Source organism: Felis catus, chromosome D4 (assembly GCF_018350175.1).
Source record: "Felis catus isolate Fca126 chromosome D4, F.catus_Fca126_mat1.0, whole genome shotgun sequence".
Classification (NCBI taxonomy): Eukaryota; Metazoa; Chordata; class Mammalia; order Carnivora; family Felidae; genus Felis; species Felis catus.
In genome coordinates, this window is record NC_058380.1 from 34,030,941 (window position 1) to 34,055,838 (window position 24,898).

Here is a 24,898-nt window from a genome sequence, read left to right on the forward strand (position 1 = left end):
GAAAAAAAAAAATCTTGGTTACCGTAATAGAGGCAGAAATAGAATTGAAAAAGAGTGGAAGATCAGAAATTGTGGAGTAGATGTGGATTCTTTGCATCCTAATTGTAGTGAAAAGACACTAAATCAGATCAGTACTTGGGAGTAGAAGGACTGAGGTTTTACTTTTAATTTTTTAAAGGAAAATGGTACCTCACATTCCTTATTGGATACAATTGAGAATTAACTATTGGAACAAAGGTTATAGAAAACAGAAGAAAAAAAATTCATTCTCTTCCTTATTTTTCCTTGTTTTATCTTTAACTTTTAGCAACTTTCAGGGTTTTGAGAAATAGCTACAGGAAAAAATTTTAGCTCAGGTGCCCATTAGACTTATGAAATGGACATAAATGTGAAAATTTGTAATATTATTTGTAAAACCATGTTGAAATTGAACAATTAATCCACAGGAATCTACCCCCCAAAACAAAAGCACACTGTATACACTGTATGTTAGCCAACTTGACAATATATATATTAAAATAAAAAAGAAAAAGTAAATTAGAAAAAATAAAATTCATTTGAATCCCAAAGAGCAAAAAAAAAAAAAAAAAGAGCAATTAATCATCTAAAGCAATTAAATAAAAGCTTGGAATTATCTGCCTATGAATGTACTCATGTTTCAAAAGCCATACAAAGTGCTCCTAATGCATAAAGTAGCTGAGAAGACTGAGGCTAGGATCCATGAATGCTGGGCAACAAAATCTATATCACACACTGAATGAGATTTTAAAAAGTGCAATCTTTACATTTTGTTCTAATCTAATGAACGCATTTTGTAGTGATTACGGGCGCTACACTGAAGTATTTCATTAACAGCAACCAGCCACATAATGTCCATAGAAGAATTACCAAGATTGTAATATAAATATTGGGCAAACCTACCTTTTATAAAGAAGGATAGCTATGACAATGCAGATGATAAAGACCACTGCAAGGACTGGACCTACAACCCAGATCAAGCCTTCTTCTTCATCTGTGATTGGCTGTGGATCCAAATCCATTGACACAACGGGGTCAGAGTAGGGACTGGTTGCATACATCTTCTGAGGAAAAACAGAGTCTATGTTACTTATAAACTAATGGCTTTCTAGTGTATATCTTTAGCATTAGAAGAAGCAAGAATTTAGAACTTAGGATTTGATGTTAAGTGTGTGAAATAACATCAGTAAAACAAAGAGGGAGGGAAAGGGATGAAAGAAGAGGTGGGAGATGAGGAAAGAGGAAAAAGTAAAGAGGTCTTGCAACCTAAATTTCCTTGCAGAGTGAAGTATTTTATAATAAAATCATTTTTGATGGTATAAATTAGTCTGCAGACACATCTTCATTGGGATCTATAGATGGCATATTAAATGATCTTACCAAGTATAAAGTACCAGCAATTAACTGCTCATAAAATGTTCAGTGAGTATTTACATTGTGCCAAGGTGTTATGTGCTGTGTGAAAATCAACAGAAATATTATAGCTCCAGCACCAAAGCATTATCACCCAGTCAAGGAGACCAAATTTAAAAAGTAAACATTTACAGGGAAAATGTCAGTATTTCAGGAAGGAGAAATGGAGACCTGTAGGTCAAAGGGTACAAAACCTCAGTTATAAGAAGTTCTGAGGACCTAATGTACTGTATGGTGGCCATAGTTAATAATACAGTATTATGTACTTGGAAGTTGCTGAGAGTAGATCTTAAGTATTCCTCACCACACACACACACACACACACACACACACACACACACACACACAGTTATGTGAGATGATAGATACGCTGATTATCTTGTTCTTGGCAATCATCCCACAATGTATATGTGTATCAAAACATCATGTTTTACACTTTAAACACATAAAATTATATATTTCAATTTTCCCTCAGTGAAGCTGGGAAAAAATAATACTTGCTGAAGGAATTGATTTTGTTTTTATAACATCCTATTTCGTTCTGTCCCATTTCAAGGCTCTCTTAGTATTCTCTTGACTCTGCCCACATGTAGAGGTCCTAGTTTTTCCTTTTCCAACAGAGACCAATCCATAGCCATCGGATGACCCCCTTTCCTGCCACTAGCCCCTCATCTCTTCTCACTCTAGTACCACCACTGGTCCCGTTATCTCATTTGCTAAATCTAATTGTCATTATTCAGTCCCTTCTAGACATCTTTTCTAGATTTGGCACAGTTGACTGAGCCTTCTTTAAAACTCCCTACACTGGTTCTCCTAATTCTGTACTCAACTGGTCCCATCCTAATCTTGCCAACTGATCATGTCCTGCTGAGCTGACAACCTCTGAATTCATCCTGTGTCAGTATGCTTAAGTTTTATTTTCTGCTAGTCTTTCTCTCCCTTATCTGGCAAGGCCATTATTAGTTTTAACTACCAACTTCTATGAAGATTACTACTTGATTAATGTTCCTAAACTCAGAAACTCTGGAAGTCCCAGACCTTCATTTTCAATTATTTTGAGAGATGCCTACATTTACCTGCAAGATATGAATCACATGTATTATTCCCCTGATCCTAGATATACCCTCCTTCTAACTTGCTAATTTTTCTCACCCTCTACTTAGGAATGAAAACTACTGATCTTATTTTGCCAATGACCCTCTAGGTCGATCTACCCTCATTCCAGTCTCATGGGTACTGTTTTTTTTGGGGACCTCATTCATGCCTATCCAAACCAGAGCAAGAGTTTCTTCCTTCCTCTAATATTCTCTACTGCTGCTAGAGTTATTATCCTAAACCACAGCTGTTAAACCTTCAGGAAGCTTTCTGGTGATTCCTAAATAAAACCTAGACATCCTAGCATGTATCTTGAGGGCCTCCATGATTTTGTTTTCAACTTCTGTACCACATACAACATTTTCCATCACAGTGAGCTTCTTGCCACTATTCCCCAATGGCTCTATTCTCTCTCTTAACCCTCTCAAAAGTTCCACAACATCTGTCTCCTGAAATCCAACTATTTTCCAAGGCTCCACTTACCTATGGTTTCTAGTGATGCTAACTATCTTTAACTGGAAATAATCAATCATTTCACAAACTATAGGTAAAAACAATTTAAAAAAATTAGGTAGTCCTTTATTTCTTTTATTTGTCCTTTATTCCTTTTTTAATGGTATTCATCAAACTCCATTTTCTGTTTTGTGCATATGCCTTATTTTCTTTAATGAAACTATAAACTCCTGGAAGGTAGGGATTTGTATACCATTTGTGTTTGGATACTTAAAGCAGCTAGCACAAAACTTTGCACTTAGTGAGTTCCCAGCAAATCTTTGTTAAATAAAATAAAATGTTCATCTTTTCAAATGGCTGACATTATCAAGGCATGAGAGAATAGTCTCATTTTTCCATGATTAGGAAGTATATTTAATTTTTTAATCCACATTAAAAATTAATTCAAGGCATATATTCTGAATTGAAGTACAACAAGAGTAGTAGTCAATCTGGAGGGTATATGCCCCACTAAATTCTTGTATATTGTTCTTCTTTCCCATTTTCCTCACCATTCTTAGGAAAGGGATTGACTATATTTTCAGATTTTCTAATGGGTCATAAGATAAAAATTCAGTACATTTCCAACCTTCTCAGAAGCAGCTTAAAAAAAAAGATATGTACAGTGTAAGGACTTGGCAAAGATACTAAATATCGAAGAAACATGATTCTTTATATAAGTATAATTGCTTGTTTTGGTTTATACTTTCCCCTTTCAATTTTGTAGGTCACACTCAAACTGTTTGGCAGACAAAAGTAAACAAAACTCTGTGATTTCAAATTCTTTACCAAGAAGCTTTGAGATAATCATCTTGGTCAGCCAAGATACAAATCTAAACAGAGGTTTTCCCAAAGCGCACAGATTTCCAACCCAAATCAGGATACAGAGACATGTGAAAAAGAAAAGGAAGGAGAAGAAAACCATAAAATGATACCAACCTGATGAAAAGCAGCATTTGTTCAATGTGTGGGGGTAATAGCCTTTGGTCATTCTAAACCAGTCCTTTGATATTCTTAATGAGGCAAAAGGAGACTGGGGAAAGCTCATGTTGTAGGGGGTGGTTATTTTCTCTGTAAAAATTATCAGCCCACCCGGGGAGTGGTTAGGTGCTTAACGACAATTAGTCATAAAAATTTGAGGCTTACAAAGTGACTAAATCAGTGCGAACATTACACTAGTTGGATACAAGTCTTATCTACTTAGTAGATGAAGGCCTGAAAACATACACAGCACATAAAGAGCAATGTTGAGAAAGATGATGGAGAAAAGGGGCAATTCATATAATGTATTTGGAAAAAGCCCTAATGAAACAGTGAAATGACATACTAAGGGAAGGGGCAGACTCTTCATTCCTGGTAATGCATTTAAACACTAGAAACACCTCGGAGAATTAAAACCAGAGTCTCTGACAGTGGTGTCATCAGCCTGCAGGGTCTGCTGAGGTTTCTCTTCTTTAGCGAATTCTCTGATCTATCTCAATGGTCTGAATGGGCTTTTCTGAAACATCTTAGAGCTATTTAAAGAAAATTACTTCAAATATCTAAAAGTCATTAAGAACAAGAAAGAAAAAAGATGATTTCCAACATTCTATTCCCTTGATGTTCCGCCTTAAAACCTTCAACTAAAAAGAGAAAGCATATCCGTGCATTAAAATTCCAGGGAGCCCGTCACTTTGTTTTCAAATGACATTCTGTGCACAAAGGTAAACCAGGCAGAAAGGCTGCCTTTGTGTTTTGATTTTCCAAGGGGGAATTCCTTCAGCCATTTGAAGAGAAGCCCCATTGCATGTGCTAACACCTGATGTGCAGAAATCTTTGATATATCTCACGCTTCTTATATATGGGAAGTGACTGGCTCCACTGAGCTACCACCCCTGTCAGTTTTAGGCCCTTGTTAGAAAGACACCATTAGAATATGTATATTAAATGTTAATGTGAACCTGCCACTTCAAAATCCACCCTCCCTTCACATCTACAATTTCTCTTCCTCTCTCTTCTTCTCTCTCCTCTTTTTTTTTTTTTTAACATTCACAGCAACTGAAGCATAAAACAACATAAGAGCAAGATGAATTACATAAAAGAAGACAACTCATTATTTAGAGTACCTTAGGAATTGTCTGTTTTATTGAATTATTTTCTAACATTCTTGGCTTTTCCCTGATAAAGTCATTGGTAAATTGCTCTAATTAAAGAAGCTGCCTTGTCTTTTCCTAGACAGACCTTCCCTGTGAATCCAGGGAGAGATTATGGGCTCACTGGCAGTTATAGGAGAATAAAATATAATCACCCTCAATCAATATTGACATAATATTTCCAATACCTGGAAATATATAGTATGTTTAACTGTGGAACTTGATCATTCCTCTTGCAATCAAATGAACTGAGATGAGGTAGGAGACTTTGAGCAGTTAAGGCTATCACGCTCCTAGCTATATGTGTCACCCTCACGGTTTCAAGAACCATGTCCTATCAATTCATTACTTCATATACCCAAAGTCCAGCTAAATTCCATGTCATTAGAGACACAGCCTTGTTTATAACAAAATCCCAAGCAGATTACTCAGCAATGTTTAAAGAGCAGGCAGCCTGTTGCTCCATTTAAGTTAATAATAGCTCATGAGAATTAGGATAGATATATCTACATATCCCCCAAATAGACATATTCTGGTGAAAATATACAAGAGTACTGAAGGAGATGCCAGCACAATTAACTTACAGACTCTGCATGTTCCATCACAGCTAACACAAAGAAGACATATTCTTGACCACTTTGGAGTTGCTTGTTTGTAAATCCACCATAATGTTTGTCATCCCCCAGGGTGAACTCAGTGGGAAGGACATCAAAGTGAGCAGCAATATATGGCTTTAATTCAACTTCTCTCCCATAACGGATGCTTCTGCGTTTCCTAGATATCTCTTTAAGCAGCTTAAGGAAAAAAAGTGGGAAACGGAAAAAGAAATGTAAACAACAATAACCTAAGACTGTTTAATGGGAGAAATTAATTCAGGACTGAGAACAACTCAAATACAATTTGTCCACATTTCATGTACCATGTCAGCATCACTAACTCTCAGCTCTATCTTTCAAATGTTTGTCTTGCTGTTAAAGTAAGGTGTTAGATTGCTATTGCAAAACATGAGCTATACACACAGGAAAATGAGACCTCATATCACTGTCCACCCTAATGGAATCTTCTCAAAGGGCAACAGTGTCTCAGTGAAAAAAAAAAAAAAAAAAAAAAAAAAAAAGCTTGATTCACAAAAGCCTGTGAATACCGGCTTTATTTGTTGTTATTTATTAAACAAATAGTAACCTCAGATAAAGCCATCAAATATGATCAATTTTTGGAGAAGTTAGTACCATTTTAGGTTGTTTTGAGTAATGAGATCATTTATATGATACAAATTCCCTCAAATCAGTAGAAATAGAATCCAATGACCAAGTTTTAACTAACATATTAAATAGACACTGTCACTCATTTAACAATTTTTGGCTTGACGGCTTCTTGAATATGTATTTGGGTTACAATTCCTCACATTTATCATGACATTAACTTTTCTGGGGCTGATAGCTCCCTGGGGAGGTTGAATTATCCCCCTAGGTGATATAGGCAGGGTAGATAAGCATTGTTTAGTGTTACCCTGAAGAAAACAAACACACACATGCACACAAAAATCTTTCATGTATCTCTAAAAGAAAAAAAAAACAAAAGGAGAAATCATGTTTTGATATTCCTATTTTGCATTCACCCTTTTATTAGCAACTCATGTTAATGATATTTTATGACATTTTTGACAAGTGATGTTGAAGTTAGCTTTGTCTTCTTCCATTGAATATTGGTATTTCACAGGGCTTAATGGGGAAAAATGTTTACAGCAGTCTGCGATGCCTTTTTGGAATGAAACTTGTCTTCAGCTTAATAAATAAAATTAAGGTACTAATGTAAACATCATGGCAAAATTATTTGCTACTCTTGTTTTCATAAATGGAAATGGTAAAGAAAAAAACAAAGTAGTGATATCTGCTTAGCAAAAGGAGACCCTGGCACTTTCAAGGCCAGGCTTCTGTGATAATAATATTTGCAGACTCCACACATGGCAAACATCAAATCCTTATATTAGAAACCTAATGGTTCCCTACGTAAGATTTGTAAATGTGCTCAGCTGGTCAACATGTAACTTAAACATGTGAACACTCTTGGTTATATAGATAATCGGTGCCAATGTTATTTTTGAATTTAAGTTATTATGCTCTAATTAATTTTCTTTAAATTTGAGTTTATTGATACAGTTAAAATTATGTGAAATGTAAGCTCTTTTATAAAAACCACAATGGGGGCGTCTGGGTGGCGCAGTCGGTTAAGCGTCCGACTTCAGCCAGGTCACGATCTCGCGGTCCGTGAGTTCGAGCCCCGTCTGGCTCTGGGCTGATGGCTCAGAACCTGGAGCCTGTTTCCGATTCTGTGTCTCCCTCTCTCTCTGCCCCTCCCCCATTCATGCTCTGTCTCTCTCTGTCCCAAAAATAAATAAACGTTGAAAAAAAAATTAAAAAAAATAAAATAAAAAAAATAAAAACCACAATGGACTGGGCGTCACCTGTGGGCAAATGTGGATTATCTGATGATAAATTCAGGTAGGCTGATCAATTATGCAACAATGAAGTAGTAATAAAACAAGGCCAAAAACTTAGTACTATCTTTCAATCCTGTGTCAAGTTTAGGTTTACTTATAATAATGCTAATGACAATGATAGCTAATATTTATTAAGCACTTAGTGCCAAGCACTGTTCTCAGAAGCCTAAATATTTATCAGTTAATTTGCTCCTTATAATAAACCTTATAAAGTAGGTTACTATTATATTCCCATTTTATAAATGAGGTAATTAAGGCATAACAAAGTGGCAATATATAATTTGATCAACTGGTGAAATAAAATGAAATTACATGTAAAAGATTTTTTTCAACTATATTTTTGTTCACTTAATGGTTGCACAGTATCAAGAAAACACAAATCCAACATTTAAGCTAAATTGATAACCTAAATTGTTTTACCTCAGTCTATTCTTCAACGTATGCAACTTTTGTGAATCTGCTCTCATTAATGCAGATGAATATGTACTTAGATTTCCTTTACCTGGATTCTTTTAACATGTTATTTTTTAAAAATTCTAATGCCAAATATTTAATATTATACTGGAAGAGTCATTATGAAGGTTATTATTGCTATGCAATAAATGATGGACCATTACTTTAAGAAGGACAAATGTACCGGAAATGAGCAGAACAGCTTTTTGAAGTTGGTTAATCAGAAACATTTACCAACAGTTGTTTATGTGACTGTGTCCCCTCTTCCACTTCACTGATCAAACCCTACCTTGATTTTATTCATATTTCAGATATATGAAACTGTCATAATTCATCCGTATCACTGTCATCCCCATGAGTACCTTTTGTTAAGGTTTCTTTAGAAGACTTAGGGAAAGCACTTTAGAATAAAATATTTGGGTTTTTGGTGCTCCTTAGATCCAATGCAGCTATTCATTAAGGTCAAAACTGGAATATCAACTCTGCCCCTGTAGGTTGCTCTAATCTCTGCAGGACACTTCCTGTGTTATTCTTTAAACTGGTCAAGTGTGCTCAGATGACACCAAAGTTGCCCAGTAGGTTGAAGTTATAACCACAAATGACCACATTATTTAGCAGCAAGCCTTTGAACTACAATGCAATGAAAAAATTATGATATATTATAAATCCTGCCCTGAATAAAATATAACTAATATTTTATGAGTCATTCTGTCCAAAATTCAGTTTGACTATCAACGTCTGCTCTGCCCAGTCTGACCTTGACAACAGAAGTTCCAGTACGTGAATTTATTATGTGGAGATTATCCCCACACAAAGGATAAATGAGCTCAGAAGATAATATTGAGAGTCACTCTGTTTAGGAAGCCTCTTTCCATTTTTTGTGGTCCTAGATGTGAGGCATACATGCAGAAATCCCCTTAGGCCACCATTCGAGTCAATGATACAGTTTCAATGATTTGAATTATAGGCCTTTCTAAAAAATCACTTGGTCAAATACATTTAAGAGAGGAACACTGCATTGTCAAAGCTGGCAGTACCAAGCTATAGATAAAATTACAACAATGCTTTTATTATCCATGATAGGGGGGGAAATGTCTGTAGGGATCAGAAACTGGATGAGTAAGCATAAAGTGAGGCCATAGCCTACTTTCATTTGTTCCCCTACACAATAGTTACAAAATGTATTGGAGGTAATTCCAGAAGATATATCAAGGGATTCAGTTTTTTATCAGAAATAATTTTCATTTTCCAGTCAATGCATATCTTATTTCTTCCACCATTAATTCTACAATGTGGTCTCAATTATATCAGTAAGAAAAGTGGGAAACAACCCATCCTGACCCCAAAATTTTGAATTAATAAATGTTCTTTATCAAACTATTATACAGATTAATGCACCACAACTTGTGGGATGATTAAAATGACCCTTTGTTATGGGAATCAGCAGCACAGACCCATAGAATTTAATTGCAGGAAAGTTCAATGTCATATAGCTCTATACTTTAATCCATTAGCATTGCTGTGCATTTTGGAGGTTAAAACCTGGCTATAAAAAGAGAATCAGCTTCCTATTACTAGCAAATGGTTCTGCTTCTAAGGAAAGCTTATTACTTAAAAGTATTTGACATCATTTTTGGATTGGATCTTAATTCCTTTTTTTTTTAAACAGGAAGGAACATTCATAGATTGTACAAGTTATGTCTGCATTTTAAATCCAATTCCAATTGAATTCAGTAATTTATTAAAAAGCTGATTAAAATAATAAGTAATAATAATAATATAGTAATAACAATCTCAAGATTAACTGATAGTTGCAAGTAGGTGCATGCCTTGTTCAAATGTTTAGAAAAGACCAACTGACATTTTGCATATGCAGATGGAGCAAGACTATTCCTCTAATATAGAAAAACAAATTTGTTCCTTCCTTACCAACAACAAAAAAATATATAACTTAAATTACTTGACATTATTGAAATGGTATCTCATTTTACACCCCTCCAATGTTTATCTAATCATTAAGCAGTGACATAAAAGCATAGTCCTAACCTTGAACTCATCTCCCGTTCTGAACTTGATCAAATTTAATTCAGATAAATGAAGTCGGTGATGATGAACCATATGTCTAGAGAGGACATATGTCTGCCAAAAGAAGTTAACGGCCTTTATCTGTCAGATCACAGTCTCCTCAGTGCTGACATGTATGAAATAAACACCACTTCCCTGTAATGCAGCTAAGAAATTTCTGCTTTCTCTTGCTCTGTTTGCACTAATTCAAGGTAGAGAAAATACCTGGAAATAACAAGTTTGGCCATAAGATGGGTCTATTGTAAATAAACCCAACAAATTAAAATCTTATATGTTCCCAAGTGGGGCCCTTTTAATTTGCCTTCTGAAGTGATTCAAACCAGCCTCATGTTAAAATAGCAGTCTTTCCTGCATTTGACTGAATTGCAGCCGTTAACGTGCTTGGCCCTCTACGAATATGGCCTAACACTTCTGATCACAGTTTTCCCATCTAAATAAAATAAGGTAATATTAGGTATGTAATAATTTCCAAAAAACCCCAAAAACAAATGTTCTTTTTGCAAAAAGAGTACTAATTAAAATGTACCTACTGTTGTAAGATTTCAAAAATTAAAATCATACTATTTAGTGTTTGCTCTGTATTTTTGTTCTATATTTCTTGCTTGGCTCAAAATTTTATGATGTGTTTTGTTTGTCCCTGCAGTTAAATGCATTTTTGATTCTGAAATTCTACAAAATATAGAATAAGGCAAACATGTGCTAACCAGCACAATTCTGTGAGAAACTGGTGAAGAACGCGTAGTAGGTCGAATGTTGAACTCTGGTGCAAATTGCGACTTAGCATTTGTAATAGCTTCAGCTACTACTATACTAATGAAGCAGACCTTGGAATTGATAACGATGATGATTAAGTCTTTGCTGACAATTCACTTCACCTTTTACACCTTGCATCATGTTTTACAAGGGGCAAGGGGCAAAATATTAAAGCCAACAAAGATTAGACAGGTTGTAAGCTTTATTTCAGCTAAATGTCTTTTAATTAAAGCAAAATGTTCTTTCCTGGGATCGCTGGAGGTTATCAGACCCATAGCACTGAACCTTCCAGCCAACCAGCTGACCAGCCAGCCATACAAAAGTCAGCACCTGGATTAGACTTGCTTCCATATAGGGGAAGAGGATGTTTAATAAATTAAATAACTAATGAAGGACACAGCCAACAAACACATAGTTACCTCATCTAATTCCATTTCATCTGGACTCTCCCATGGCTTGATAAATTTCCCACGAGATTTCTTCAAAGGCACAATTATTATGTAGTAACCTCTGCACAAGAATGGGCAGACAAAAATAAGGTTAGTTCAAAGGGAAAAGAAAATGGATATGTCCTTAAATCTTCCATAGACTAGTGACTGAGAATGAAGGGAAATTATGGATATGGAGTGACTTGTCCATCAATGAGAAATAACCACCTGTTTGTTCAATTTTAAAAACAACATGGGTAGACATTTATGCATGACTTCAATGCTCTTGTATGGTACTATCACCATGGTTGACTACTCTTTATTAGGTATCATAAACAGAGCAGAAACAGTTTGTTAGGACCCTGGTGCTGGACACATGCGAGGCTGGTATACTGAAATCCAGCATCACAAGCTGCTGAACCAAGTATTTTCTATGAATCTACAATTTATAAGAGGAATTGTTTTTAAAGAAAATGTATAATAAAAATTACTTTTAGTTCATACAAATGCCTAGATGATGATGACAATGATTTTGTTTATATAACCCTCAAATACTTTTTATTTGGCTGAGGAAAGCCAAAAAAGCATAAAATGCTTAAAAGCATAAAAATGACCCATAATTTCACAACAGTTATATAAGGATGTAATTGTTTTCTACCCATCAAATTGCAAACCCTAAGGTAAATACTGAAGAAATTTGGAGGCATCACTACTCCAACACAGATCTGTTGTGGCCCTCACAACAGATCTCAAAAAAAACATGTACAAGGAAGACAAAAGTAACTGACTACTCACATTAAGAATAGTCAACCAAAATTTAAGTAATATGTAATGGTACCTGTTCACAAATAGATATGGGCTATTTGAAAAGTTGTTTTTTAATTTCCACAAAATGTGTACCTTGCTCTGGTATTCATGGTTAGTGACTCTGATTATATGATCTCTGGCAGTAACCATACAAGAACATAGGTATGTAATAATAGCTAACACATCAATTATTTCCTACTACTCAAGTATTTCATCAAATGTATAATCTAGTTTTAACCTCTCAAAAATTGTATAAGGACAGGTAACAAAAAGATAAATCCAGAGAGATTAAATTATGACTCAAGTGAAAACATTAAGGGGATACAAACCTATATATATCTTAACCTTGGCAATAGTCTGGCTCTTTCTTTCATTTACTTTGTATTATAAAGTACTTGTTAAGGACTCCATTATTTTGTGGAGATTCATTGTGAAAATTAACATGCACACACACTTTTATTTTTTTATTTTAAAAAATGTATTTATTTTTAGAGAGAAAGAGAGCACACAAACAAGGGAGAGGCTGAGAGAGAGGGAGAAAGAGAATCCTAAGCAGGCTCCACACTGTCAGTGCAGAGCCTGACATGGGGCTTGATCCCACAAACTGTGAGATTATGACCTGAGCCGAAACCGAGAGTTTGATGCTTAACCGACTGAGCCACCCAGGTGCAGCTATACACATACACACTTTTAGAAGAGAAGGCTGCCACACAGAGAAAGGGACTGCAGGATAGGCACTACCAGCCTTGCATTACATTATATCACAGAGACCAACAGTATGCTCAGGAAGGCCTCTTTCTACTTGTATCAAAACAAAACCTGCAATAAACTCCGTAAAACCCTGTGATAACTCTGTTTCCGTAAACACAGGCTAGGGCTGCACTGTCCAACAGGGTAGCCGATAGCCCTCTGTGGCTATCGAGTACCTGAAATGTGGCTAATGTGAGCTGAAATGTGTTCAAAGTGTAAAAGACATGGGATTTTGAAGATTTAGTGTGAAAAGTAAATGTAAAATATCACAGCAATAAAAATTTAATAGTGACCGTATGTTAAATTATAATATTCTTGACATGTTACGTAAATAAAATGTTATTAAAATTATTTTTACCCATTTCTTTGTACTTTTTGCTATAGTTGCTAGAAGATTTAAAATTTCAGGTGTGGCTTTCATAATACTGAACGGTGTTATTTTAGAGTGTTTTGGTAAAGAATGTGGCATCTGGAATATCTGGCCCAGAATTTAAGCTCTGTCACTAATTTGCTGTGTGATCTTGAGCTGATCATTTAACATCCCTGAATCTCAATTGTATACTCTGAAAAAGGAGAGCCCAGTATGTGGTATGGCACCAAGCTGATGCAAGCTGCTATTGTTAGTATGGACCATCATGGTGGGAGAGATGCATCTGAAGGATGTTATTCAGTGGAACTCAGTGACATTCCCTGAGACGCAAGTTAAAGAACTTGTCATTTTTTTCTCTCCCTAATCAAGAATTCAGGTCACATCAGACAACTATGGTGCTCTCAGCAACTCATCAGCAGTCTCCCAGAATCACATCACCTAGACAATCATTTTCTTTCCTACCAATAATTGTGATGATCCAGGAGGGGGAGAAGGAAGAGCTGGAGTGTAAGAGAAGCCAGTATCTTATACTTTATGATCCAGAGTAAGCTTCCTCCCCTTCCCATCCTCCCACCACCACCTGAAGGATTTGCCAAACAAGTTCATCATGTTAAATGAGCCTGGAGAAGAATGACAGGGGCTGCAAGTGAGCGTACAAAATCACACTGCAGATGTACTTGATAAACACACTCATCAGAGAACATCTTGCTTTTCAATACCAATTGCACTAAGTCAGGACAGTTTTTCTTCACCTAAAGTAATGATACTACACCTTATCAAAGAGTTCCCATTGTCGCCATTCAGAATCCTAAAAATCAAGGTTAAGATGATGAATTCTATTAATTGTTATCCTGGTTTCATACTTGAATTGCTATTCTTGTACAGAAAAATAGAATTCGCTCTTTTCTTCTGCCAGTGTTATCCCAACTATGTGTTTAACTTGGGGCTGGGATAAGAAGTGAACAGCCTCCCCTATAGCAAGTAATTAACAGTGTGGCTGGATATGCATGGACTTTTCTGTCTTCTGATGTCCAAAGCGTTCACCTAGAGCAGTAAAGGTGGAATAAATTGAAATAAATATGGCCTAGGGAGTTTGGAACTTCATATTATAAGAAAGTCTTGCCTGGGACTAAATCCACACATTTCAGCTGTGTTCTCTGCAACCATGGCTTTGTAAACACCCATATGTCTTTGCCTTGCCTGAAACCTGGTTTTCCCCTGACAATCCTGCTTCCCTCGCAGGCTTCTCATGTGGTGGCCGTTTATTCATGCTCCTCTTCCACCCATGAACCTCAGATGTAGGGCCTAGGGTTTCCCTCCTGGCTCACTAGTGCTTATTACAGGCATTTTCCCCTCCACTCTTTAGCTAAAAAAAAAAGCAAGTAAAAAGACAAGCGCCTCTTTTATTTTTTTTTGAAGCCCATATATTTCAGCTACATTATGCTCTTCTCTCACTGATTTTTGCCATTTACAAAACTCTTCAGAATCCCCTTTCTTTCCCCTGTATTTCTTTTTTCTCTGTCCCCCTGACAGCCAGGCTCAATAGTCTTTCTTCTCTCCCATGTTCTGCCATCATTCTGGGTGATTTCAAGCTCCAAAGGGCTGACCCATGCACCACCCAGGGTTCTCAGACCTTTGACTCTTTTTCTCCAGAACCCACATCTTCCACTCGATATTAGCTAAAACCTGCAATTGCTCTTGTCTGTGCCTGAACCCAAGGAGCAGCATACAGCTTGAGAAATAATTCACAGGGGAGAATGATTCCATAAATTCATATTCAGCAAACTCAGGCCTTCAGTGCTGCCTGGCCATTCCACCCAAACCCCTCTAATAGCCTCGTCCTTTTATTTTGTACAAGGTTTTTAAACTTTCTCCCTTGGCCTCAAACCTTTGACATTCTTACCTCCCCACTAGAAGATGGTCTTATATCTAAATAAAGAGAAAATATAAACATTCAGACTAAAATTCTCTCATCTTCCATGTACCGAACTACAAGGCTACCTGCATCTGACCGTAAACCATAATCTGTCCTTTGGGCACAGTAGATGGCATAGCTCCATTTGTTAAGACCAATCACTTTCTTGAATTGGTTCCCATTTTCCAGTGTCTTAGAAAGTTGACTATATGTTGTACCCCTTCTCTCTCTCGTGTATCAACTTCTCCCTGCCTTTTGGATTCCATTAGCTTCCAACCCTATATAAATAGCTGCCATTGAAAAAACAAACCAACCACATTCCACTCTAGTCAACTCTCTCGCTGTCCTACCCTCACTGCCCAAATTCTGAGGAGACCTGTGTTCTCCATTACCTTGTCTTCCATTCAGTCTCCAGCCAACTGTATTCTAGCTCCTGCCTCATTAACCTATCTCATTGTCCATATTGTCCATGTCAGGGTCCTCAGTGACCTTGGTAGAACTGCATCAAAAGGAGAGTTCTTAACTTTTGTCCTAGGCGGTCTCTTAGCAGAATCTGTAAATGTTAACAAGACCCTCCATGAAACCTCAGCCATTTCTCTGTTTCCAGCTCTCCTGGTTTTCTGCTTACATCTCTCACCACATTAACCTTATTTCCTCAACAGGATTTATTATTCACTACCCAGCTTATTAAATAATGGAATCCTTCAAGATCTAGTCAAGGATTTCTCTTTACTCCCCTTCTTCCTACATGTCTCATTCTAGCTCAGTGCATCAGTTATGACCTAGATGCAAATTATCTGCAGATTCTTCTCTTCATCTCAGAATGCTCCTCTGACTCCACAGGTTTATCCAATTCCAACTCCATGTCTCCATTTCTATGTCACAAAACTACCTCAAATTTACTGGGGTTAAAACAAAACAAATAATATATCTCCAAAATAAACCTTCTACCATTGCACCACACGCCATTTGCTATAACCCTAGGTGTTATCATTGACAATTTGCTTTAACGCTTTCCCTCTCTCATATTCAATATGCCACCAAGTCCTATTACTTCCATACTCTATAGTACATTCAATTCTTCCTATCTCTGCAGCCACCATTCCAGCCTCCTATCATTGTCTCATGCTTGGATTACTATCTTGGTCTCCTGACTTTCTTTCATCTTTGAATTTAACCCCCTTTAGTCCAGACTCTGAAATTTATACTTTGCAATAGACAACTGATTGTACCACTACTATTTTTAAAACATTCCAATGGATTCTCATTGGAAAGGATAGGATATTCTCATAGGGTAAAGGCCACACAGTATTACAAGACTCAGCTGAATCTTGACTAAATACATTTCTCCACACCCTCTGAGTTAAACCCTGATTCAGTTTCTTGAACTTACTCTGGTCTATTCTGTTGTGAAACCCTTGATCATTCTAGATCACTGATCTAGGAAAACAGAATTGCCTAGAACCTTCTGTCACTTACACAAGTCCAAAGTTAACTCCTCTCTTTCTTCAAATAGCAACTTACTTTTTATTTTCTAATAAAAACCTTTTCTGACCTCTCTGATTAGATGATTAGATCAATTACCCTATTGTATTTCTTATACTATTTAAGACATGTATATTAGAAATTTGGGGCGCCTGGGTGGCGCAGTCGGTTGAGCATCCGACTTCAACCAGGTCACGATCTCGCGGTCCGCGAGTTCGAGCCCCGCGTCAGGCTCTGGGCTGATGGCTCAGAGCCTGGAGCCTGTTTCCGATTCTGTGTCTCCCTCTCTCTGCCCCTCCCCCGTTCATGCTCTGTCTCTCTCTGTCCCAAAAATAAATAAACGTTGAAAAAAAAATTAAAAAAAAAAAGAAATGTATTGGGGCGCCTGGGTGGCTCTGTTGGTTGGGCATCCAACTTTGGCTCAAGTCATGATCTCGCGGTTCGTGGGTTCGAGCCCCGGGTCGGGCTCTGTGCTGACAGCTCAGAGCCTGGAGCCTGCTTCGGATTCTGTGCCTCCCTCTCTCTCTGACCCTCCCCCATTCATGCTGTCTCTCTCTGTCTCAAAATAAATAAAAATTAAAATTTTTTTTTAAAAAAGAAATGTATTGCTAAAGCAAATGTACATATAACCTCCCTGAAATGTTTTTCATCTTTGCCATTTTATCACTAATTTCTTTTGCCACTGAAAAGTGTTAAGTGGGTGGGATAGGTGGCTCTTGGGAACTTATATGTCTCTAAATCAGTCAGTCAAACACATTCGGAGCCCTTCTCTTCCATTAGAACTTCCAACGCTCAGGGCACCTGAGTGCTCAATTGGTTAAGCCTCTGACTCTGGATCTCAGCTCAGGCTGTGATGGTTTGTAAGATCAAGCCCCATGCCAGGCTCCATGCAGACAGCATAGAGACAGCTTGGGATTCTCTCTTTCTCTCTCTCTATGTCCCATTCCACTCACACGCTCTCTTTATCTCTCTCTCAAAATAAATAAACTTTAAAAACAAAACAACAAAAAAAAAACTTCCAACTCTCAATCTCAATACATCATTTTTTACTTTCTCCAAACCAGCAATGACATAGCCAAATGCTGTTTATAGAAAATAGTTCTTACTGCAAAAGTTTTTTTTTTTTCTTCACCAATGTAGTAGTGATCCTTGTTCTAATCTCATGGGATAATAAGGGGGAAAAAGATGATTCAGATAGGAGAAGTGAAATGGAGAGCTAAGATGTACCCTGCAAATTCAAATCAAGCAAATCATATGATCTGAAAGAACCTGCTTGAAATGGAAAAAAAAAATTTTGGATATAGATCAGCTTATTATATATGGATAAAATTAAAGTTTATACTATGTTTTGCCAATTTAAGCCAAGCTTGGAGGTGTAAGCTCAAAACACATTTTTTTGGACATAGACTTTAACTATTAAACTAGTAGAAAAATAAATAACTTCAGAATCAATATATCTGCAAATGCCCTGATTACTTATAAAGTAAGCTGTGTTTTCCCAGTATATTAGATTTAATTAGATAAGTTAAATCTAACCTTCAGAATTTTAATTATATTAAGTAAAGTTTTACTAATTTTATTTAATATGTTATCACCAAGGGGCCCAGCTCCATATAATTATTTGGGAACACAAGCTCTGTTCTTTGTGGCAGTCCCACTTCAAATTCAGCCAGGCTTTTTTTATTAGCAGAATATATTAGCATTCTCAAACTCATTATTTAACTAGGAGGTCAAAATCTGTCTCAGAATTTAATGATGAATGTCATTCCTTAAATAATTATGTATATATATATATATATATATATATATATACACATATACATACACACATATGTATGTGTATACGTATATGTATAATTTACCATGGTTATTTGGGCATATATTGTTTAAATCAAATTAATTTACCATAGAAAAACCAAAGCAGGTTGAATGATGTTTCCATACTCTATGTTTAAATTAAGGTTTTCAATCATTTCAGCTAGTTGTCAGACAAGTTAAAGTTCCTTAATTACCTCAAGCCTCATTTTCCTTTTTTGTAAAATGGTGGAAGATAATGCTGACCTCTGGGAAGCCTCTCCCTTTACCTTTCATCTAAATTATCATGGCAAACTACTGATTTTATTGTTCCATAACACACATTTCCATTATCTATGACCAGGCACATGTGTCTGGTTCTAAGCTTTGTGTCTGGTTTGTCCTTGAGTTCTTAATTATTTATCAATTGCCCTAGGGGGAAAAATTGTCCTGGTCTGACCAATAAATTCTATGTGCATGGTTCAACATGTGGGCTTGGAGCTAGGCTGCCTGGGTTCAAATCTTTCCTCGCTGTTTATGCTCTTATGTGGCCAGGGCAAGTTAGTAACCCTCCTAACTTCCTCAGCTATAAAAAGAGAAGCAGCCTTCTTGTGAAGATTCCACCAGTTAATGTGTGTAGTGCCCTTGCACAGCAACTATCAAGCCCCCTGTCACTTTTATAACTGTTCTTAGTATCAACTTTATGATTGTGGCCAGGGGACTTAGTATCCCTAAGCTTCACTTTACTCACCTGTAAATGAGGAGAATACCTACCTCACAGGGTTTTGTGACTTAAAGAAAACACTTAAATGTCTTTGGTAAACTGTAAAGCACTATACACATTTAAGTCTTTACCACTGCAGTTGACAACTGTGTAATAAATTATTTTTCATTAAATATTAAGCAGACTATAATATAAATACATTAAACTAGTAATGGTGTACATGTTTTATGAAGCACCTTTATAAGCCATGCTTCCAAAAATATCTTCTTTAGAAGAAGAAAAAGTAGGCCAACCTGAAAGCCAAATTAGTAAGACCAAAGACATTTAACGTTTCATAAAATGCTCTTATTTGTTTCTGTTTTTCATAAATATAAAATGATTACTATGAAACTAACTTACATTCAGTAACTTCTGGCAGCTTATGTCTTAGTGAAATTTGTGTGGTACATTTTCCCTTACCATCCAGAGTACAATCCTTCTCTATAAAGTCAGTGAAGTTCCCTTTGTCACTACAACTTGCTTCAGGAGAATGATGGAGTTGCTAGATTTTTGACTGGCATTCTGCCCCCTAAGAATCTATCCAAGTAGAAGGTTGAAACACCCCAGACTCTTGGTATCAGAACCTGCAGGACCTACAGGTTTATTTCATAAGAAATTTAGCCTTTCCCTGAGGGAGCTCCCCACTTCTCCAGGCAAAAACCAAGTAAGAAAGAATGCAGGGGCAATGAGCCACAACTGTGTTATATTTACAAGAGACAGATTTGTTTCTGGGTGGTGAGAAGTTGGGGGTAGGGATCAAGACTTCCCAGTGAGGTTGGCCAGAAATGAGAAAATCATGGTTTCTGTTGATAAAACAGTCTTTCAATCACCAAAACTGCATTTCACCAGAAAACAAATTGGAAGTATTTTTCTAAATAACTTTCACCTAAATGAAAGTTAGAACCCCAGCCCACAGCTCTGGTATCAATCCTGTTTCCTCTTCTCATATCTCCCATGGCATACTGAACAAAAAGCCACATTCCTTTCTCATTGCATAACTTGCCAACTGCTGCAAGCAGCACAGCATGGCACACAGCTGCCTGTGATAATGGGCTGTGCCACATGAACACTGGACGGGTAACTGTGTTATCCTTTGAAAAAATCCAATGTGTGTAGGTTGTTTAGCGTTGTTTTTTGCTTGTTTGTTTTTCTAACAGGAGATTTGCATTTGATTTCTTGTTGTTCTGACACTTTCCTCACGCTTTCCTAAGTTTGTCTTTTGCTCTTTTTCCCAGAGAAACTAGAATATATTTCTGAGAATCTTTAATTCATTTCTAGAACACATCCCCACCCCCAAATCATTTTCTTTCTTTTTATGTATCATTGTCTCTTCTCTTTGTTACCAATGTTTTATCTGTTTTCCCCAGCTCCCATTTCAAATATAGGAGGAGGAAGTATATAAATTAAACAGAGAGAAAAATTGAAGCTAAAGAAAATCAGTAAAAGATAGACTATATTCTGCAATATTCTCAACTCATTCAGAAATTGGAAAATGAACCAGAGATCTACCATCAAAGGACAAAAATACCATTTCTCAATAACGTCTAACACAATCTTCCAAGCCAATTTGGTAAACAGCCACTAGACTTTTTTTTTTAAGTCTTGCAAACTAATAACAAATACTACAAATTATACTATACTATTTTCATCTTTCAATAGCTCTTTCCCTGAATAGACAGTTCATGTTTTTGAATGGATCAAATTTATACTCTGTATCTTCCCCCTGTTCTTTCATTGTTTGCAACTATTTTACCTTTCCTAAATCTTTCCCATCCTCCAGGACTCAGATTAAATACCAGGTCCTTCTAGATGTCTCCCCTGATACCCAAGTTGGGCTGGAACTCTGGCAATACTGACTCTATTATATTCACATGATTTTTTTAAAAATCTGTTCTGCCATATTATCTCAGTCATGTTTCTGTTTTCCAGACCTGGCATTGGCAATACACTATGTATAGAATACATGTTTGTTGGATGCACATGGAATGTTCTAGTGGATGGGTAAGAGGTGGACAAATGACAAGTGCTTGTCTTTCTCTTGCTTCTGCAGTGTCACATATGCTGTCTTCTGCCTGAAACAGTGTCTCCTCAACCCCACTCCCATGGACCGAATAGGCTCTTGTCATTCTTTAAGCCTCAGTTTCAATGTCACTTTCTCTGGGAACCTTCCCTGAGCTACTAACCTGGGGTTGGGAGCTCCTCCTTTGGCTTCCCTGATCCATCTCATCTTGGTATCCTAAAACTCCACTTTAACTGACTCTACTTGCCCAAATTCCCCAATTAACTATGTTTTGTCAGAGCAGTGAGAAAGTCAGCATTATCTCTCCTAAATCCCTGAAACATTGCCTGGCACTAGGGTGGGAGATTTTTAAAAAATCCATAGATTAAACAAAAATGGATAAACATAATCTCACTTTCATATTCAATTTTGTTGAGATAAAAATTACACTTATATTCCATTCTCATTTCCAGTTTTCTGAATGATAGAAAAAGAAGGGTGGATGAAAAACAGGAGATCTTATTTCTCAGTAAATTTATTTTAGTCATAATCATTTAGAACATCCACCATCTGGTTGAAATCCTTCAATTATTTCACCAAACAAATAAGAACAAAAAGTTTCCTTTGGAAGAATTGGTTTTAGCTAAGTCTAAAGTAGCCAATTATTAGATTTTCCTAAATTTCAACCATGGCTGTACATTAAAAACTTCTTGTTTATAATTGTACTTTTTTTTAATATATGAAATTTATTGTCAAATTGGTTTCCATACAACACCCAGTGCTCATCCCAAAAGGTGCCCTCCTCAATACCCATCACCCACCCTCCCCTCCCTCCCACCCCCCATCAACCCTCAGTTTGTTCTCAGTTTTTAAAAGTCTCTTATGTTTTGGCTCTCTCCCACTCTAACCTCTTTTTTTTTTTTTTTCCTTCCCTTCCCCCATGGGTTTCTGTTAAGTTTCTCAGGATCCACATAAGAGTGAAACCATATGGTATCTGTCTTTCTCTGTATGGCTTATTTCACTTAGCATCACACTCTCCAGCTCCATCCACGTTGCCACAAAAGGCCATATTTCATTCTTTCTCATTGCCACGTAGTATTCCATTGTGTATATAAACCACAATTTCTTTATCCATTCATCCGTTGATGGACATTTAGGCTCTTTCCATAATTTGGCTATTGTTGAGAGTGCTGCTATAAACATTGGGGTACAAGTGCCCCTATGCATCAGCATTCCTGTATCCCTTGGATAAATTCCTAGCAGTGCTATTGCTGGGTCATAGGGTAGGTCTATTTTTAATTTTCTGAGGAACCTCCACACTGCTTTCCAGAGCGGCTGCACCAATTTGCATTCCCACCAACAGTGCAAGAGGGTTCCCGTTTCTCCACATCCTCTCCAGCATCTATAGTCTCCTGATTTGTTCATTTTGGCCACTCTGACTGGCGTGAGGTGATATCTGAGTGTGGTTTTGATTTGTATTTCCCTGATAAGGAGCGACGCTGAACATCTTTTCATGTGCCTGTTGGCCATCCGGATGTCTTCTTTAGAGAAGTGTCTATTCATGTTTTCTGCCCATTTCTTCACTGGGTTATTTGTTTTTCGGGTGTGGAGTTTGGTGAGCTCTTTATACATTTTGGATACTAGCCCTTTGTCCGATATGTCATTTGCAAATATCTTTTCCCATTCCGTTGGTTGCCTTTTAGTTTTGTTGGTTGTTTCCTTTGCTGTGCAGAAGCTTTTTATCTTCATAAGGTCCCAGTAATTCACTTTTGCTTTTAATTCCCTTGCCTTTGGGGATGTGTCAAGTAAGAGATTGCTACGGCTGAGGTCAGAGAGGTCTTTTCCTGCTTTCTCCTCTAAGGTTTTGATGGTTTCCTGTCTCACATTCAGGTCCTTTATCCATTTTGAGTTTATTTTGGTGAATGGTGTGAGAAAGTGGTCTAGTTTCAACCTTCTGCATGTTGCTGTCCAGTTCTCCCAGCACCATTTGTTAAAGAGGCTGTCTTTTTTCCATTGGATGTTCTTTCCTGCTTTGTCAAAGATGAGTTGGCCATACGTTTGTGGATCTAGTTCTGGGGTTTCTATTCTATTCCATTGGTCTATGTGTCTGTTTTTGTGCCAATACCATGCTGTCTTGATGATGACAGCTTTGTAGTAGAGCCTAAAGTCTGGGATTGTGATGCCTCCCGCTTTGGTCTTCGTCTTCAAAATTACTTGGGCTATTCGGGGCCTTTGGTGGTTCCATATGAATTTTAGAATTGCTTGTTCTAGTTTCGAGAAGAATGCTGGTGCAATTTTGATTGGGATTGCATTGAATGTGTAGATAGCTTTGGGTAGCATTGACATTTTGACAATATTTATTCTTCCAATCCATGAGCAGGGAATGTCTTTCCATTTCTTTATATCTTCTTCAATTACCTTCATAAGCTTTCTATAGTTTTCAGCATACAGATCTTTTACATCTTTGGTTAGATTTATTCCTAGGTATTTTATGCTTCTTGGTGCAATTATGAATGGGATCAGTTTCTTTATTTGTCTTTCTGTTGCTTCATTGTTAGTGTATAAGAATGCAACTGATTTCTGTACATTGATTTTGTATCCTGCAACTTTGCTGAATTCATGTATCAGTTCTAGCAGACTTTTGGTGGAGTCTATCAGATTTTCCATGTATAATATCATGTCATCTGCAAAAAGCGAAAGCTTGACTTCATCCTTGCGAATTTTGATGCCTTTGATTTCCTTTTGTTGTCTGATTGCTGATGCTAGAACTTCCAGCACTATGTTAAACAGCAGCGGTGAGAGTGGGCATCCCTGTCGTGTTCCTGATCTCAGGGAAAAAGCTCTCAGTTTTTCCCCATTGAGGATGATGTTAGCTGTGGGCTTTTCATAAATGGCTTTTATGATCTTTAAGTATGTTCCTTCTATCCCGACTTTCTCAAGGGTTTTTATTAAGAAAGGGTGCTGGATTTTGTCAAAGGCCTTTTCTGCATCGATTGACAGGATCATATGGTTCTTCTCTTTTTTTTTTTGTTAATGTGATGTATCACGTTGATTGATTTGCGAATGTTGAACCAGCCCTGCATCTCAGGAATGAATCCCACTTGATCATGGTGAATAATTCTTTTATATGCCGTTGAATTCGATTTGCTAGTATCTTATTGAGAATTTTTGCATCCATATTCATCAGGGATATTGGCCTGTAGTTCTCTTTTTTTACTGGGTCTCTGTCTGGTTTAGGAATCAAAGTAATACTGGCCTCATAGAATGAGTCTGGAAGTTTTCCTTCCCTTTCTATTTCTTGGAATAGCTTGAGAAGGATAGGTATTATCTCTGCTTTAAACGTCTGGTAGAACTCCCCTGGGAAGCCATCTGGTCCTGGACTCTTATTTGTTGGGAGATTTTTGATAACCGATTCAATTTCTTCGCTGGTTATGGGTCTGTTCAAGCTTTCTATTTCCTCCTGATTGAGTTTTGGAAGAGTGTGGGTGTTGAGGAATTTGTCCATTTCTTCCAGGTTGTCCAATTTGTTGGCATATAATTTTTCATAGTATTCCCTGATAATTGATTGTATCTCTAAGGGATTGGTTGTAATAATTCCATTTTCATTCCTGATTTTATCTATTTGGGTCATCTCCCTTTTCTTTTT

General features: G+C 36.9%; 1 protein-coding gene across 46 annotated transcripts in view; it reads right to left on the reverse strand.

Moving 5' to 3' along the window:
- PTPRD (protein tyrosine phosphatase receptor type D) overlaps positions 1 to 24,898 on the reverse strand; it is an 834,341-nt gene that overhangs the window by 135,354 nt on the left and 674,089 nt on the right. For 37 of the 46 annotated variants that reach the window (XM_019815913.3, XM_045043802.1, XM_045043805.1 and 34 more), the window contains 3 exons: positions 11,361 to 11,451; positions 5,735 to 5,944; positions 922 to 1,082 (listed from right to left, as the gene is read on the reverse strand). In XM_019815913.3, the coding sequence (XP_019671472.2) occupies positions 922 to 1,082; positions 5,735 to 5,944; positions 11,361 to 11,451 (462 nt within the window). The remainder of the gene's footprint in view (positions 1 to 921; positions 1,083 to 5,734; positions 5,945 to 11,360; positions 11,452 to 24,898) is intronic. The other 9 variants (XM_045043800.1, XM_045043801.1, XM_045043819.1 and 6 more) reach the window with 1 other exon arrangement.